At 41.7% G+C, this 16,456-nt stretch overlaps 1 protein-coding gene and 1 long non-coding RNA gene across 2 annotated transcripts; one reads left to right on the top strand and one right to left on the bottom strand.

The window, feature by feature from the left end:
- Positions 1–544: 544 nt before the first annotated feature.
- On the top strand, positions 545–842 carry LOC104622516 (protein RD3-like; the record flags this gene model as incomplete). Its single annotated transcript, XM_010289329.1, has 1 exon — positions 545–842. A coding segment is annotated over one exon (298 nt), but the record flags the coding sequence as incomplete, so codon positions are not given.
- A 10,140-nt stretch (positions 843–10,982) lies between these two features.
- On the bottom strand, positions 10,983–15,888 carry LOC104622515. The gene is made up of 5 exons (XR_738051.1): positions 15,754–15,888; positions 14,016–14,068; positions 13,300–13,383; positions 12,986–13,078; positions 10,983–11,548 (listed from the first exon to the last, which is right to left on the bottom strand). It is a non-coding gene; the product is annotated as an uncharacterized LOC104622515 (long non-coding RNA).
- Between the last annotated feature and the right edge of the window lie 568 nt (positions 15,889–16,456).

Below are 16,456 nucleotides of genomic sequence, written 5' to 3'. Positions count from 1 at the left end.
TTTCCAACCTTAATGATTCTGTGATGCTATGCGGGATAAGACCTGGAAACGGGAATTCTAGTGGGGGGCTTTCCCTGGTTTATCCTCAGCTTCTGGAAAGCAGCAGTTCGGGGACTACTTGAGCAAGGATTTGCATTTGGACAATCACATTTAATCAGCAGTGATGGGGACGTTTTCCACAAGCTTGTCTAATAATTTTGTTCCTTAAGCTATTGATAGCACCAAGTTCTGATTTAATAGGTGTTGTGTGAAAAGAGCACTTCCTTTGGTTTCAAACTTGCCACCTTCTAGCTTTGTTTGGTGTTCCTTATTATTTCTTGTGCTTATGAGAAATGGTGATTCATTCCTTCCTTACATTCTCTGGCTTGCTTGTGATTTTAGAGACCTTGAGTGTATCTTCATGGCCCCTCCCTGTTGTTGTTCCCTTCAGTCCAGGGAGTCACATTTTGCAGGAGAGTGCAAGTTCCAAGCCTAGCACAGTGACTTGGCAGCAGTCCTTAATTTGATGTTTTTAATCAAAGCTGTGCCTTGACTGTGCTTTCAGATTCCGGCAACTCATTGCTGAATATGAACCAGAAGTGCAGGAAGTATCTCGGCTTTTCCGCTCTGCCCTGCAGGAAGCTGCTGAGAAGATCAAAGAGGAAGAAGAGGCCAAGAAACTTGCCAGGCAATGGAACACAAAGAACAAAACCACCCTCTCCTTAACAACGTTTAAATCCCGGTCCAGGATTTCCCCATTCATCAGCGACATCAAGACCATCTCTGAGGATGTGGAACGGGGCACCCAGCCCACCAGGAGGGTTTGGAGCATGCCAGAATTTCGGAATGCCAAGGATTACTGACTCTGTACTAAACAAGGTTTTTAGACAGTGATCTTTCAGAATCTCAGTTAACCCTTTTTTAGCTCTACAGTTTCTTCTTTGTTCCAGCTCTCTTCCTGCCCATCTTGTCTCTTGGAAGCTGTGTCCATAGTAACTGCTACTGATGCCTGTGGTGTGTGACACAATTTATTACCAAACATGCTAGCCTTTCCTTCAATTTAGTAGCTATTCAGTAACCTTAAGGGCAAGGCTCACTTACTATCTCATTTTTATTACTGCTTTCTTGTGGAAAATGAATTATTTTTGTGGTGTCTGTCTTCTCCTTTCTCCCCCCAGCCTGGATGTAGTTACCTATAAAAGCTTTTGGCCGAAGCTAGTGAGAGCTGCTGGCTGGACCAATCTTGCTGAAAGCAAGACAGCCACTTACATGAGTAAGGCTTGCAGGATCAGGCCTGTGAGTTAAAGCTAGTATCTGATTTGGAACTGAACTTCCTTTTCCAACTAATAACCTTCCTCAGGTAACCTCAGCACTGCTCTTGATCAGCTTTTTACTGACAATTAGCAATCCAACCAGAGTAGAAACAGACCCAGGCTTTTTGAGATGAAAGACCAATATTATTCCACAGCAACTAGTTTATGCATGTTCAGGTTTCTTGGGTATTTTTGCTTTTGTGCAGGCAGAACCCCCTGAACCTTGCACCTGCAGAGCAGATAGAAATGTACCAACCTGCTGTGTAAATATACAGGCGGATCAGTGCTGTATCAAATGCTGTTCTTGGTCCTCAGTGTTCTGTGTTGCTGAGGTAAGTGCTCCACCCCACATCCCAGTAATAAGTCAGTGGGCTGAAATTAATGTTTGTGGCTAAGCCTGAAAGAGTACTGAAGTACAGTATCAATGTACAGAGAAGGGTGAAGGGAATCAGCATTCATCTGCAGGGCTCTTTGTACAGCTGCAGTAGTTGAGATAATTTAAACAAGCTGGTGACTGAAGAGCTCTGGTAGCTGAAGGTTTGTGCCCTCAGTCTTCTCCCATGAGTGCTCACAAGAGAGCTTTCCAGTATCACATGCTGCTGGCCAGTGAGTTAATACTATTACAAAAGAATCTTTAATGCAAACTGAGTGGCTTGTAGGCCAGCATGGTTCTGCTGAGACCTTGAAGGAACAGGAGAAGACTGCTGAGGCCCTAACTCAGCAGCTGTAGGGAGAGCTCTCACCAGCAAAGGAAAGAGAATGGCATGGTGTGAAAGCCATGGGTCCTGCAGAGATGCCAGGAAGCTTTGTGTTGACCAACAGGAGATGGGGAAGGAAGAGAGGGATTTCCCTGTATGACTGGCTTCTGGAGAATCATCCCAGTGGGGTATAGCCTCCTGGAAGACCCTGTAGATTTGTTGTTCTTTTGCCCGTTTCCAACTCTTTTTCCCTGGGGACCTTTTCAGCAGCATGTGGGTACAACAGCCAAGAGAAAACCCTTTGAAGCTCTGCCAACTCTGGGAAGAATTCCAGAACATGAAATCTATCCTAGAGTAGAAATGTGCAGTTTCTTCCAGAGAAGGGGGGGCAGAATAAAATAAAGATCAAGATCAAACCCTTGAGAGCTCTTGAAGACTGTGGGATTCTGGCTTTTCTCTCTCCCTTCTGGGCTATCTAAGATTGAACACAAGGCTTTCTTAGTAGCACCAGGCTGTAGTTTCTAGTCCCTTGGTAAACTCTCCTGCCAGCAACCCTCCTAGGGACAGAAAGCAGAAGCTCACTTTTAATTAAAACTCAGGGCTTCCAATTACAGCATCCAGTCTGGGACACACTATTTCAACTCTAGGTGAATGAGGGGAGCATTTAAAGCCTTCTGACAGTCAGCTTGATGTTTTTCACTGTATGTCCTTGTGAAGTAATGTGATTGACTGTATATGAAGTAAAAACAAAGGCTTGACATACTTAGCATAGCCTTAGCTGTGGGATCTCTAGGAAGGGATCACCACAATTTGCAGAGAAATTCCTGTTTGGAAAAAAAGTTAACCATCTTTTTTTATTGTATTTGCAAGTCACTGCATGGTACTGAAGGCTGAGATGAGTTCATGATTTTCATGCTACAGCTTTGTAGTCATTTTATTTGCACTCGCATTCTATTTTGACACCTTCAGTATTGACTGTATTGATGCAATATTTGATGGACTGCTGGGAGAGTTGGGACATTCTGACACACTGACATAAAGCTCTTTGTTACAGTACAGTGTCTGTAATGTGCTCACTCTTTCTTAAGGAGAATCAGGAGTAACTAACTTCCATACATCAATGTACAAAGCCAAGGAAATCACCTGAAGGGTGTTTACACTATCACAGCAGCCTGTGATCATACTGTGTCCTTCATTAACAACCTCCAGCTAGCCGACATCATTCTTGTTTAACAACCAGGAAAGGGAGACAAACCTGACCTTTGGTCAAAGCCATGTATGTTATGGAGGCCAGGTTCTGGCAGTGCCTGCGACAGCTGTTGTGCCTCAATTTACCTTTAGTTTCTACTTCCATGATAAAATGTAATCAAAATGTTTAAACAGTATCATTCTCCCCGTAACTCTTCTGCAAGTTACACCGGGCTCACAGTAGCATCTGATGATAAAGGGATATTCAGATACCAAGCTATGAGGTTTCTATTCTTACTACATGCTATCTAGTACTCTTAAAGGTATAGAAGTAGTATCATGTTTGCCCACAGTCAGCTGCTTGGAGACTGACTGTGACCTTCTGCAGTGTGTGTGCACCAGCAGGTACTAAAGGAGAGCTGGGGAGGTGGTTAGGACGCACAACTGCTGCATTGTACTTGTGGTGCTCGTTTTTCAAAGGAATCCTGTAGACTGAACCATAAATGATCCTTTGGTCACAGAGTGTGGCAACAACTACCCACCCATGCCTGCCTTGCCCTAATTCCACATTTTGTGTGACTAATTTAGCATTTTAGTTCAAATCAGGAACATGCAACTTCTGATTGTCCCCACCTACTGTGCCATGGTCCATGGGTAGGCACAGTAGGCAAACCAGATTGCTTTTGGATGAAGCTAACTCAAGTGATCCATTGCAGCTGGCTCACAGACCACAAAGCTGGACTAATGCTGGTCTGAAATAAACCCTTGTGAAACTTCTATAGTGTGAATATCAGGTCCTCACCGACAACTGTCTGACTCTACAGCTCTGCTCCTCCTGGGCTGCACTATTTGCTAGTGTAGAAAAAACATTTCTACACAGCCTTGATGAGACTCTCTGATCTGCTCTTAGCCCCTCCTGAGAGCTAGTCCAGTGTCTTAATTCATTGAGAAGAATAAAAAGTGAAATAGCAGCACAACATCATTAACAAACAAACAAGTGAACTGAACACAAATCATTCTAAATCCTCAATCATTCTCTCACAACTGAGCAAGGATTTTGGTATCGGCCCAGAGCATCAGTTTCCTCCTTGTTGATTAATTAGGCTGTCCAAAGGACATTGTTACACCCAGGAAAAAGCAGTCCTAGACTTGCTATACATTCTAACAACACCTCTATAGCAGCTCAGCTGCACTGCTCAGCTTCAAGGGGCTAACACTTCAGAGTCGCTACTCACCTGAGAGAGACTATGCAGCCCTGCTTCTATGGCTTCTACAGATGAGCTTGGCCCATAGGCTGTGGTAGCCAGAAAAGGTGTGCAGGAGGTGAGGTTCCTCACCCATATCAGCATATAGTTCAGACAGCTATCACGCCGTGGGGAATTGGAGTAAGCTTCGCAGGAAATACCTGTCTGCTGAGATTGCACTGTTTATACATTTCATCACGGAAGCTCAGAGAATTAAAGCAAAGCTGTAAAATAGAAAACGATTTTTTGTACTTGTAAAGTCTCCTGAAATATAATCTGTCCACACCTAGCCAAATACAACTGCTGTTTCACTGCCCTGCTGTGCACCATGTATGTATCAAAGGCAGAAGGCAAGAATGGTAAAGGCACTTGATCTAAACAAATAAATAACCCCCTCCTCTCTCTACAGGCTACAAATGCAGCTGCCTATTTTCTATCTTGCTACCTTTACAAACAGATCCCAAGATCTAAGGTGATAAATAACCAGGATTAAAGAACTGCAAAGGTCTGAAGTTATCTGAAGCTAAGTGGTTTACAGATACAACCTTGAAATCTTCATCAACATGCTTCCAAGCACATCTTACATTAATGATTATTACCATAAAATGAGAAGCTATGTGTGGCAAAATGGATGTTTTGTTTCCAGATACTTTTGAATCACTCCTGTTGATTCTGTACTGGGTACTAGAACACCTTAATATTAGCAGAGGGAGCCCTGAGCCTTCTGAGGCCATCTGCTAAGCATTATACATGCAAAGCATGCATGTGTTGAAGTAAATTTTTCCCCAGAAAGCATTACTGAAGTATGGATTGCTTTGAATGCTCAGCACAAATCTCCACATTTGTGGAGATCAGACAAATTAGTGATTCCAAAAGGGGACTACGCAAGTTCAGTGGGTTAGTAAACTACAGCGGTCAGGATGCAGTCTAACAGCACAGGGCTTAAGCTGTTCCTTGACCAAAGCTGTGGACAAGCAAATCTCTGTGGTGTTGCTTACGCTACTTCCCCAAAACGTTGGTACAGGCCTCTCCCAGGTTGAGAACTATGGACATCGAGGCCTTGACTGGATGGCCATTCTGATATTCCTTGTGTTCTGCTACACCTCCCTGATAAAGGACAATGCACTGTCACTTTGCCTCAAAAACATTCTGACAAGCACTGGACTGCATGAGTCAATGCCTTTTTGGTTGTGCCCTGCAACAGAGGCCAGGCTATTAAGCCTTCCTCAGTTCCACCCACCTGTGCCAGGCAAAGACATCATCATCTCAGCGCCTGCTTTTCCCTGGTACTGCCATCCATGCTGTGGGCTGTCAGCACAAGGGACCTCTTGTTCCCTTTGTATGATCAGACAAGCCATGCTTCAAGCTGGCTTGCTTACATCAGAAAGATCCCAGGAGAGGCAGGTCTCCGGCCCAGGTCTCCCAATGTACTTTCTGTGCAGTTGCTGCACAAAGATGTTCTCAAACTTAGGGAATATCTTGGCAGGATGAGATCTTAATAAACATGATGAAAAGGTGAGGAAAAGGGCTACAAGAAGCGATTTATGCTTATCTGTGTATACAGTATACTTCATAAAATATCAACTTCATAGGGTCTTGGCTAGATAACCAGAATATAGCATCTATATTTTAGTCACAACTACATTTTGCCTCTACCAAATAAATCTAATCAGACTCAGTAGCAGATACTGCAGAAGTGTGGGAAAGAGCATATGTGTTTTCTACATCAGAGTATCTACTCTCAGAATGTAACTACTGTTACAGCTGCTTAGTGATCACAATGCCATATTCTCAGAGGCCTCTATCAGGTCACAGTTCGTGCCCAGTACATTTTCCAACCTTATTCTCTGCAGTGTCAGGCTGCCTACAGCAACAGATTGCATCTAATTTAGTCTGAAGACTATTTAAATAACTAGATGTGGTATGAAGCAGTGACAGCGAAATACTTCTCAGGTATATATGTATATATTTTTTTCCTATATTCTGGCACTGGAGGTCTGAAATTACTTAAGAAATGCAGAGGAGCAGGGTGCAGTTTCTGAAGAACTCAGCAGCTTTCCAGGTCCCTGCTGGCTCTCAGCAACTTGCTCCTGTTGCATTCAACTACTTAGAAGTTAAAGGCTTCCTTCTGCCTTCAGTGCACTAGGAGAGACTTATTGTCTGTCCACAGCACAGCCAAGAGCAAGAAATGAACAAAGACTGGATTAAATTCATAGAACTGCAGTAACAAATGTTCCCCATAAACAACACATAATTAGGTCTTTGCAGGCTAATTATAGGCTTTCAGAATAAGAAAGTGCAAAGCCAATGTCCAAAGGTTGGGAAAAAAAAAAACCACCAACCCCTACAATTAATTTCCGACAGTCCAGCTGGACAGCAGTGCCACCTGCTGGCAGGTCTCCCATCTGTACACGGCCACAGTGTTTAGCGCCTTATTGGAAGACAGCACCAGTGGCCAGCCTGCTGCTACCAGAACAGTTGTCATCTTAAACATTGTGCCTCTCTGATCAATGGATCAGACCAGATATTAATGATGTTCTTCACAGTGACTGAAAGGGCTCAAAACATGCTTCCTTACAGCCCTCAGCACCATGTCCTGCTCTTCCCTCAGAAAACACTAGAAGTTTCATACTCCTTGTGAATCACAATTAAAGACCAAAATTGAACAGGCAGGGAAAAAATACCCGTTGTCAACAGCCAAATTAATCATGATCTCTGCACTGAACAGTAACTGTGATGATTCCTTTTTTCCAGAGACAGAACTAGAAGGCTGCGTGTTTGCCAGTAATTTTAAGAAACAGCTCCTCAAAAGCTTATCACCCAATAGCTTCAAATATAACCAAGTAACAGACTGGAGATTTTCAGGTGTGCCCAGGACCTCTCATTCTTCAGGAGGACCCACTACCACTTAAAATCCAGCCATTTCATGGAGTGCCCAAATGAGAATGGAGCTCCCAACCTTGAGAGTTGAGCAAGAACTTTGGAAAATTGTTTCTAAATATGCACTGGGAAGACCAGGAGCACAACAAAGCGCATCAGAGCTCTATCCAGTGGTCAAAGCCACCACGCACACCTCACCAGGGCAGGTTCAGCAGGCGACCCCAGGGCAAGTTAGTTCAGCCTCTCTGACCTCTGCTTTTCTCCTGCATGTAGAGCGCTCTCAGTTTTCCCTGCTGCAGAAGACGATTGGGAAGTTCATACGTTCCTGCAGCATGAAACATCCAAGTACATCAAAACAGCACAACTTGCCTAAGTTTAATCACACTAAATATTAACCAGGCTCTGTTCAGCACTGCAGGATGATACGTCTTAGTTCAATGAAGGCAAGTACTTCCAAGACAAAGTGGTATTTCTAAGTATTTTCTCATCTTGATCTCTTGTACATTTTTGCACAAGCAAAGGAGTCAAGTTCAGGCAAATCATAAAGGAAACCAGAGTAACAACGAATTGCATTGCCCTTGAGAACTGGCTGAATCACTTAATTACTTCCATCAACCATTCTTTGATGTTTGGGCTTTTGCTTGTTTTTCCTGCATAAGAAATTTATGTAACTGTGCTCCATCCCTTTCCAATAACTTTTGGGACTACTACCGGTTGTATCAATTGTGGAAAGTTCTTTAGAAATACCTGGTTCCTTTCCTGCTTCACGGCAATTACTCACTAGAAACAGGAGGTCCAAATGAGCACCCTCCACCATGGGACCAATGAAAACCACATGGCCATTTTACATTTAGCCTAACTACAGCACACCAAGTGGGAGGTAGGACTAGTGTGGGTAGCAAGGGCTTAAAGAGCAACAGGCAAAGAGATCCCAAGTCTTACCAATTCTGCCGCTTGTAGCACAACGGTGCCAAAGAGGATGGGCATGGCGGCAGCAACTCAGAGACTAGGCCCTTCTCCTCCTTTCCACCCCAGTGACTTCTGTTTTTGGAATTTCTGTTATTAAAAAAATTCAGTTGAGTTCTGTATGATTCCCAGAATGACAAACAGTGCAGGGACACAGAAAGCGGGTGTGATAAAGACGACTGTCACACACACAAAAAAGTATGTTTCACATCTGAAAGACTTCTATTATTCAGCATTTTAGCAAGAATCTCAACTGGTCCAGCCAGGTAAGCATCTGCAGCCCCTTCCTTATCACCTGATCTCTGCCCAACTCCATGACTTTGGACAGCAGCAGTCTCCCTCCATCCCTACCTCATACCTTTTCTTTTGTTCTGTTGTTCATCTGTTCATCTTTCCCCATGACATGCACTTTTTTGCATCCTGGTAGCAAGACTCTCTATCAGCCATTTGCGTATCAGGTCAACATCCCACACTGCGTATCAGGTCAACATCCCACACCACTTCACAGTTCCCTCATGCAAATTTCTCAATCTGTATTTCATCACATTCCTCTACATCTCTTACCTTACTGTCATAACCTTTGCATCTGATTCAGCCTTTCAGCTGCAGCAACAATAATCTGAAGCAGTTATTAAGAAGGTGTGCTTTAGTGAAAAGGTCAACAAAATTAACTTCCTTCCTGAGGCAGCAAGGCATGGACAATTATTCTAGCTGTATGGGCCTGTACTCACTAGAGACTGGAATCTGTTGGCCAGCTCCAAACAGCAACCTCAAAGACACTCAGTCCCCAGAAGATGTAGGTGATCTCAGTGCTTGTGGGGAAAGAAAGGATGCAACATGGATTTAAACCTCTTTAGAAACCTGAGAATCTACATGGAGATGGGTAGGAAAGAAAAAGGAGACTTATAAAAGCAGCAACTGCTGTGAAGTTTCAGACAGCACTTAAAACTGATGGGGCAGGAGAGAATAAAACTGAATCACTGCCACTTAACAGAACTTAAACAGCCTGGCTTTCTAAAAGAAATGATAGCTTAGCAGTAAATGCTGGCATAGAATTATGTTAAAGCATCACCAAACGATATCCAGTATGTCAAAACTGAACAGGAAAAATTCCTCTGTCCTGAAACAGATTTTTATTTTTTTTTAGAAGAATTGGTCTGACTCATTTTTGTAGTCAAGAGTTGGCAACTACTAAAACCCTAAGAAAGGGACAGACCACATCATATTACTAAAGGCCCTCTGCCTTTTCCATACTAGCATGGAACAGTGAAAGGTGTTTTTACGATCTTGACCGATCTTGAATAAGGCAGCAAAAAGCAAATTATTTCAATTAAGTCTGAACTTTCCAATCAATGCAGGTCTTTACAAGTGCTGTCTCTGGTTTCCTATTACCATTTGCTTACCATCTTCCAAATTTCTACTCCCCTCCCCCACCTAAATTTTCAGGAAATGATACTATCTTTACATAAATTATAAGCTAGGGAATGGCGAGGATGTTAGTGCCTTCTAAGAGTGTGTTTGGGATTAACCTTGTTAAGAGAAGCCCAGAGATAGAAACTGCTTATTTGGGCAAGATGCTTTGGCATTGCTAGCTAGAAGATACCAAAACAGCATAAATCAAAGCATGATCCCCATGAATTTGTTTGTTTGTTTTTTCCCCTACTGACATTTCAGAACAGTGCTTCCAAAAAAAGCTTCCATGACCAGGCTAAAAGTCCAGGAAACTCCAGTTATTACCTACGTGTTTTCATGTTTCATGTTCATAAGGATGTAGGGACTTGCTCTTCTGGATCAGGGGCTTCAGCCTCTAAAGAGTTACATCTCTGCAACAATTGCTAAATGTTTCACAAAACCAAACCAGAACAAAAAAAATCTAGGGAACAGACCGAATTCTAGCATTTTCAGAAGGTGTCACACATGAGAACAGTTTTAAAATTATCCTTTGAGCAATGGTACAAATCTTCAGATCTACTTACAACACCACGGCAGACACAGACGCAGAGTCCTCTGCTTGTTTGCTCTTTAATGAAGTCCCCACACTCTGACCACTGTACACCTGATACTCTTGTCAAAGTCAACTACCTTTGACTCCTTTTTTCAGGCATTCCTGAACTGTGGTTCCCAACAAGCACTTGCTACGCAAAGGATTCAAGTGGAATTGCCACATCAGGGTTATGTACACAGGGGCCTGCTGGGTAAAATCAAAAGTCAAGTGAGGGAAGAAGTGAGAAAGCACGGAACAAAGTACCAAGTCTAACACACACAAAGTTATGTTGGGCTCCAGCTGCACATCCAGACCTGTCTCATCTCACCGTGGACTGTCAACACACCTGGAGGGTCACTGTCACTGCCTGCCTCAGGATCATTCCTACAGCTCTTTCTCTTTACATTAGGCTAAGATAAGCAATACGTGTCTTGCGGCACTTCAGATGGAAGGAGAGTTGATACACAGCTCACGGGACCAGAAAGGCAGGCCTAAACTCCAGAGTTTTTGGATCTAGAAACTGCAACTCCACATGTGGAAGGTAAACTACCTATTGTGAGCTGCCTTTGAACAGCTGATCCAGATAAAGAAAAAAACAAGAGACCTTTCCTGCTTCTATTTCAGGATAGAAATCATTCAGCTACCATTATCGCTCTAGAGTATTTTACTGTTACACTTTCTAGTGAGAGAGAGCAATGAACCATCCAGAGCAAAATCATCTCTCAAATTCTGAAACAAAATAATACATTAGTAAATGAACTGTCAAAAAATCATTTATGTAAAAGCATGTTCTATTTACAACTTGCTCTTTAGGACAAGTAAAACCACTACTGGAAAAAATATACATATATAAATGCCTCATCTTTCAAATAGACATTTACAAATACTCTGCTTTGCTTAAACTACTAGAAACATTAAGACATTTGAAATTAAGAGTGCGTTCTGCATGCAGTTAGGATAGAAATTACTGTATTGGACTTCAGTGTGTCATTTCTCATCATTGCCAACACCACACTCTTAGGCTCTTCTAAAACACCACAGCCTGGCTATTGCCTTAGGATCTCAAAAGGAGGACATGGATCTTCATTAACAAGTTACCAGTTGCTCTTCATTTTGCCATTAGAAAAAGGACATCCCGACTGTCTTCTCTTCAGTCCTTTTCCCCGAGTCTCCTTTCAGTGTTTTGCTAGGCATGATGATAGTTGGCTTGGTATATTTACAAGTCCTTGGTCAGCACTCTTCCCATTATAAGGCAGAGTTCAGAAATTCAAGGAGTTCTGCACGGTTCCGGTCTCTCTGTGGAGCAGAAAAGCAGAGGCAGTGGTTTAACAGACCTGTACTCAGTGGACCAAGGCTGCATAACCCTGCTTTCTGTGGGGCTTTCGCATCTCAGCATGCTGCACAACAAATGCTACCACATTCAAACAGCTGGATATGACTGGCTACCAGTTAGGTGTGAGTGCCTGGAGGAAGTGCAAGGCAACTGGTACTCAGGCGTGATGCTATAGGAGACAAGCTGTCACTGTCACTATTTCGTGATACATTTTCTAAGTGTCTCCCCATGGAGGCTCCATTGAGTTGTCATCATGTAGCTCACAACCAAGAGAGATGCAATTCTCTGGTGTCTGAGGCCACAGCAAGTCTTGTGCTTTGGGAAGTATCTTGGGTTTTTTTCTATGCATAAGCAGCAGCTTGCAGCGTAAGAAAAAGGGAACCATGAATTTAGGTTCTTTCTTTACATAACTGATGGCCTGAACAGTCAAAACATTTGTTTCCAGTGTTTTCAAAATCACAATTTTTAAAACGATCATTGAATATTAAACTATTGTGAAGAATGTTCATGACCATGGACACCAATCAAAAAAGGACCAACATCAAATACTTGACATAAAATATTTTAACGAGCAGGTTACTGGGATACAGCTAGCAAGCATTCAGCACAATTTAACACAAACTTCATTACCACAGAAAGATAATGTATTTTTGATCAAATTTAACTTTGAATGCTCAGATCTGCTTTGGAAGCTATATAATGAAGTTGTTACAGCTGAATCAGCCAAACTGGATACCTCAGCGAAGTAACACTTCTAACACATACTGAGTAGTACCAGAAGCCCTCTGCAGATCACTCTAACATGTGGAAACTGCTGAAAAGAGTGAACATATTACTGAAGTGCTGAGTCCAAACACCCATAGCTATAGCACAAAATGCTACTCATGATACCTATTTCCCTAGGTATCTCAGCAAAAAGATTTGACTGCTTTGAGAGAATGCATGAGCATGAGGTCCTAATGCTACTATCATCTTTTCTTAATTCCTCTCTAAATAATGGTTACTCTCTCATGCGTTAGAAAAACACAGTAAAGCAGCAATTACCACAACTGATCACAAGAGACTGGAAGAAGATGAGGTCAATTAAAAACAGTGCAAATTAAATGAACAGAGAAAGGCACAAATCAGCTAAACATTATGGACTGAAATTCTAAGAACCTGCACAAGCATCCTTTGGTTTATCTACTCATGCCTGAGCATTCCAAGCCCACTCACAACACAACACCTGCCAAAAGAATGAATTAGAACTTCTCAGATTGCATCATAGCCACATTAAAAGCGACAATCAATTTACAACTCCTAACTGTAAGATCTACTCTTCTACAAAAGACTACTATTAAAAAAACACTAAAAGATAGAGTATTTTCCCTTAGGGATATATAGACTGTTTTAACCTTTACCTCTTTATCCTTCTTAGTCTTCTTTATTTTCATCTTAATTTTCTTTCCCGTTATCATGCTGTAGTTTTCATTCTTCTTTTTGTTTTTAAAGAACTAAAATGAGATCACACATTAGAAAGACATAGGCTTTGCTTTATTTTGTAATGTTACAAATCTTAAATAAAATTACAGACAATGATCTTTTATACTCCCTAACTGTCCAAAACAAGTGATGGGTCTCTAGTTGCTGATGACAAAACTGGTGGTGTTACGACAGGACAAATTAAGTGTTTAGATAAGAAATATAATGGAACTTCACACTCACACAAGCATACCTTGGAAAGCTGGACAGGTCCTGTTTTCTCTCTCTTTTTCTTCTTTTCTTTCTTTTTCTTCATTTTGTTCTCTTTTTTCCTTTTCTACAAGTATAAGACACTTATGCTTACAGATTCACAAGGGCAAAAAAAGGAAACCCACAAGTAGCTCTTAACACCCCGTCTAGTCATGACAGCCACTACTGCTTGCCCTTACCACTGCTGAATAGGTACTACCTGAAGTACACAGAAAGTAGTGCAGCAGGGTTGGCAACTCTTGAGATCCTGAGAAACAGAAATGGTCTGATCCCTAGTTATATCTCTTTTAATGTAACCCCAATATATAAAAATCACTGAACAGAAGGTCCTAACGCAACGAGAAAGAAAAATTACAATAGCAAGAATCTGCCACTCTCTGTCTGACTAGAGATAGTTTCTTCTAACAGAACTTATACAAAGTTATCAAGACTCCCCACTTCTCTTTTCTTCAGAGACTACTCTAAATTCTAGCTGGACCAGAAACAACTGACAAAAGGAACCTTTAAATTATTTCTCCTTTAGTATACAGTCAAATATATGCCAACCTGTCAGCTCACCTGCTGTAATGCTAAAAGCGCGATTCAGATTTAGATAGCCACAGACAAAAGCATTGCATCTTACATGACATTGAAGGTTATCGAAATATGAAGAACTATTTTCTGTTTGTTAACAACTTCTTTCTCTTAGTAAATGTTTACCTTTTTGTTGTGCTTTTCTTTTTTCTTTTTCTTTGATTTAGACTTGGGAGACTCTAAAAAAACCAAAACAAAACGCTCTAAGTTTAGTATTCTGAAAAAGGCACTTGGTTTTACAGATAATGCACACAGAAGTGTAAAGCATTAGAAGAAATTGCTTTAATTCAGCTACATATATATATATATATACACACACACACACACTAATGCTGGCTGAAACTAACCCTGAGGAAAGCAACACATTAACTTACTGCCACTTACTGGTCTAACATGGAAACTGAAAATACCTGATTTACTCCGTGATTACTTATACCAATCTATTATATTAATAGAGACAATATTTCTCTCTTCTTTCCGCAGCTCATTGCTCTGAAAGTCACAGTTTTTTCACTCCTCCTCCATAATGGCAACTACCTACACCTATAGGTCTGTCTTAGCTCTATTACTTTACATCTTTTCTTGTCTAGATGAAGTAGAGTTGCTTAAACATGCCCTTGTAGGACATTTTGCTAGATTGTCTGCTTTCTCCTGTGAATGCGAAAACTTAGGAAAATTTTAGCTGTAAAGTTTTAGCACATCTCTGAGCATGCAGACTGATAACTTGAGCCTAATTCAGAATGTTTTTTTCCTCAGACACGTTTCTTGACATCCCTCCAAAAGATGAGCCGGAAAGCATGTCAAGCATGTTCACACAGTCAGTGTCTGACATGGCATTTTAATTCTTTTTAAAGTTTTAGAGCGTATCACATGGGGTAAAATTAGTTCAAGAAGAAAGGAAGACCTCATCCAATCAAATGTACAAGTTCATAGATTTGAATATTTTCAGAATTTATTTATGTCAGATACATTGAATCAAGCTGCTGAGGTATGAGAACAAGTAATATTTCCATACAGATCTGCTTCAAGAGAAGTCTTTCTTAACCGTGGAATACACAGTCACAAATATAAGGTCCTGTACCAGATGGTGAAGTTTCAGCCAACCCTGATGTTAAAACTTTTCATCAGGATTTCCCAATCATAGAAAACACACTTCAGTGTTTAGCCTGACACATTTTATTTAAAAATGGCAATTTGATCACTTTACCTGCAGTGATACCAAATATTTTGATACAGAATATCAAAACAATGCAGTCCTGTTACAATCAGCAGTGCATGCCCCTCGATGTCACAAGTTATATGCATAGAAAAAACCTGCACTTACTCCCGTATACGATCTACCCCAAGCCCTCTAAGTAAAAACTGGCAGCTTAGTATGGAAAGTCTCAATCCTGCACTGCTTGCATATGTGTTCCCATTGAACTTGGTCATTGGTACTAATAAACTTCACATGAGTCCTCAAAGTTAATGCTTGAAATGTTAAGACCAAAGGAAGACTAAATCAAAAACCCTATCTGGTCTTGCTGGATGGGTGAAGTAGAAAAAGATCTGTGTTTTGAAAGTATAATGAACACAGAGTTTTAAATAGATACAGCATATTGTTACAAAGTAACATTTATTTGAATGGCAGTTTCTCTTTTGAAGTTATTTAAATTAAGAGAGGAACGCTGCATACCATGTGTAAAGACGTACCTTAAGACAGCAAGAGAAAAAGGGTTCCGAGAGAAACAACCTGAACAGGCAACACTGGCATTCTACACTGTCACTTTGTGGTGGTTTAGCCACATTTAAAATCAGCTTTAAAGGTTTCCAGGAGTGCTATCAAAACTGGTAAACATCATGTGTGCACATGGAGGTAGCTTACCTCTGCTACTTGAAGACGACGACCTTGATGATGAGCATGATGAGGAGGAAGAAGAGGATGTAGTGCTAGAAGACGATGCAGATGAAACGGATGATGATCTGCTTCTACTGCGTTTTCGTTTCCTTTTTTCTTTTCCTGAGGATAACACAAGGCAACAGTGACAAGCGTCCTAGTAACTGCGGTCTACAAGAACGACTCTTCAAACACAACAAACCCCTATTTTGAGGGGTTGGTTCCGGTTTTTTCGCCCCTCTTCAGTGTGCCATGGTCTACTACTGTTAGCGAGTGACAGCGCTCAACAGCAGGGTCAAACACAGTAACCGACATAAAGGATACCACATGCAATGCCATAGCATGGAAACAGATCACCAATGCCTACCTCGGACATTCAGCCCTTCCTGTGCAGCTGCACACAGTGTCCTACTTTTTTCATCCTTCCTGTTATCCATATCTAGTCAGAGATAAAAGCACATTCAGTAACACCACTCCCAAAAGACTTTGGGAGATTAAGAAGAACAGAAAAGCGCAGTGCAGGCACAGCGGAAACCGGCGAGCACTGCTCGGGGCAGCCCCCCACCACTCCTACCAAGCTGCATGCCGCTATGATGAAGGGCACGTTCAGGCTCTCATCCTCTGGCATCAGGAATCGGAGGCCAAATCTCTCTTTTCGTGGCCGTTAGTCCCTACCCTGTATCGCTCGCCA

This window comes from Phaethon lepturus, unplaced genomic scaffold, assembly GCF_000687285.1.
Source record: "Phaethon lepturus isolate BGI_N335 unplaced genomic scaffold, ASM68728v1 scaffold53856, whole genome shotgun sequence".
Lineage (NCBI taxonomy): Eukaryota > Metazoa > Chordata > Aves > Phaethontiformes > Phaethontidae > Phaethon > Phaethon lepturus.
The sequence above is the reverse complement of the archived record's forward strand: the minus strand, read 5'-3'. Positions and strand labels throughout refer to the sequence as shown.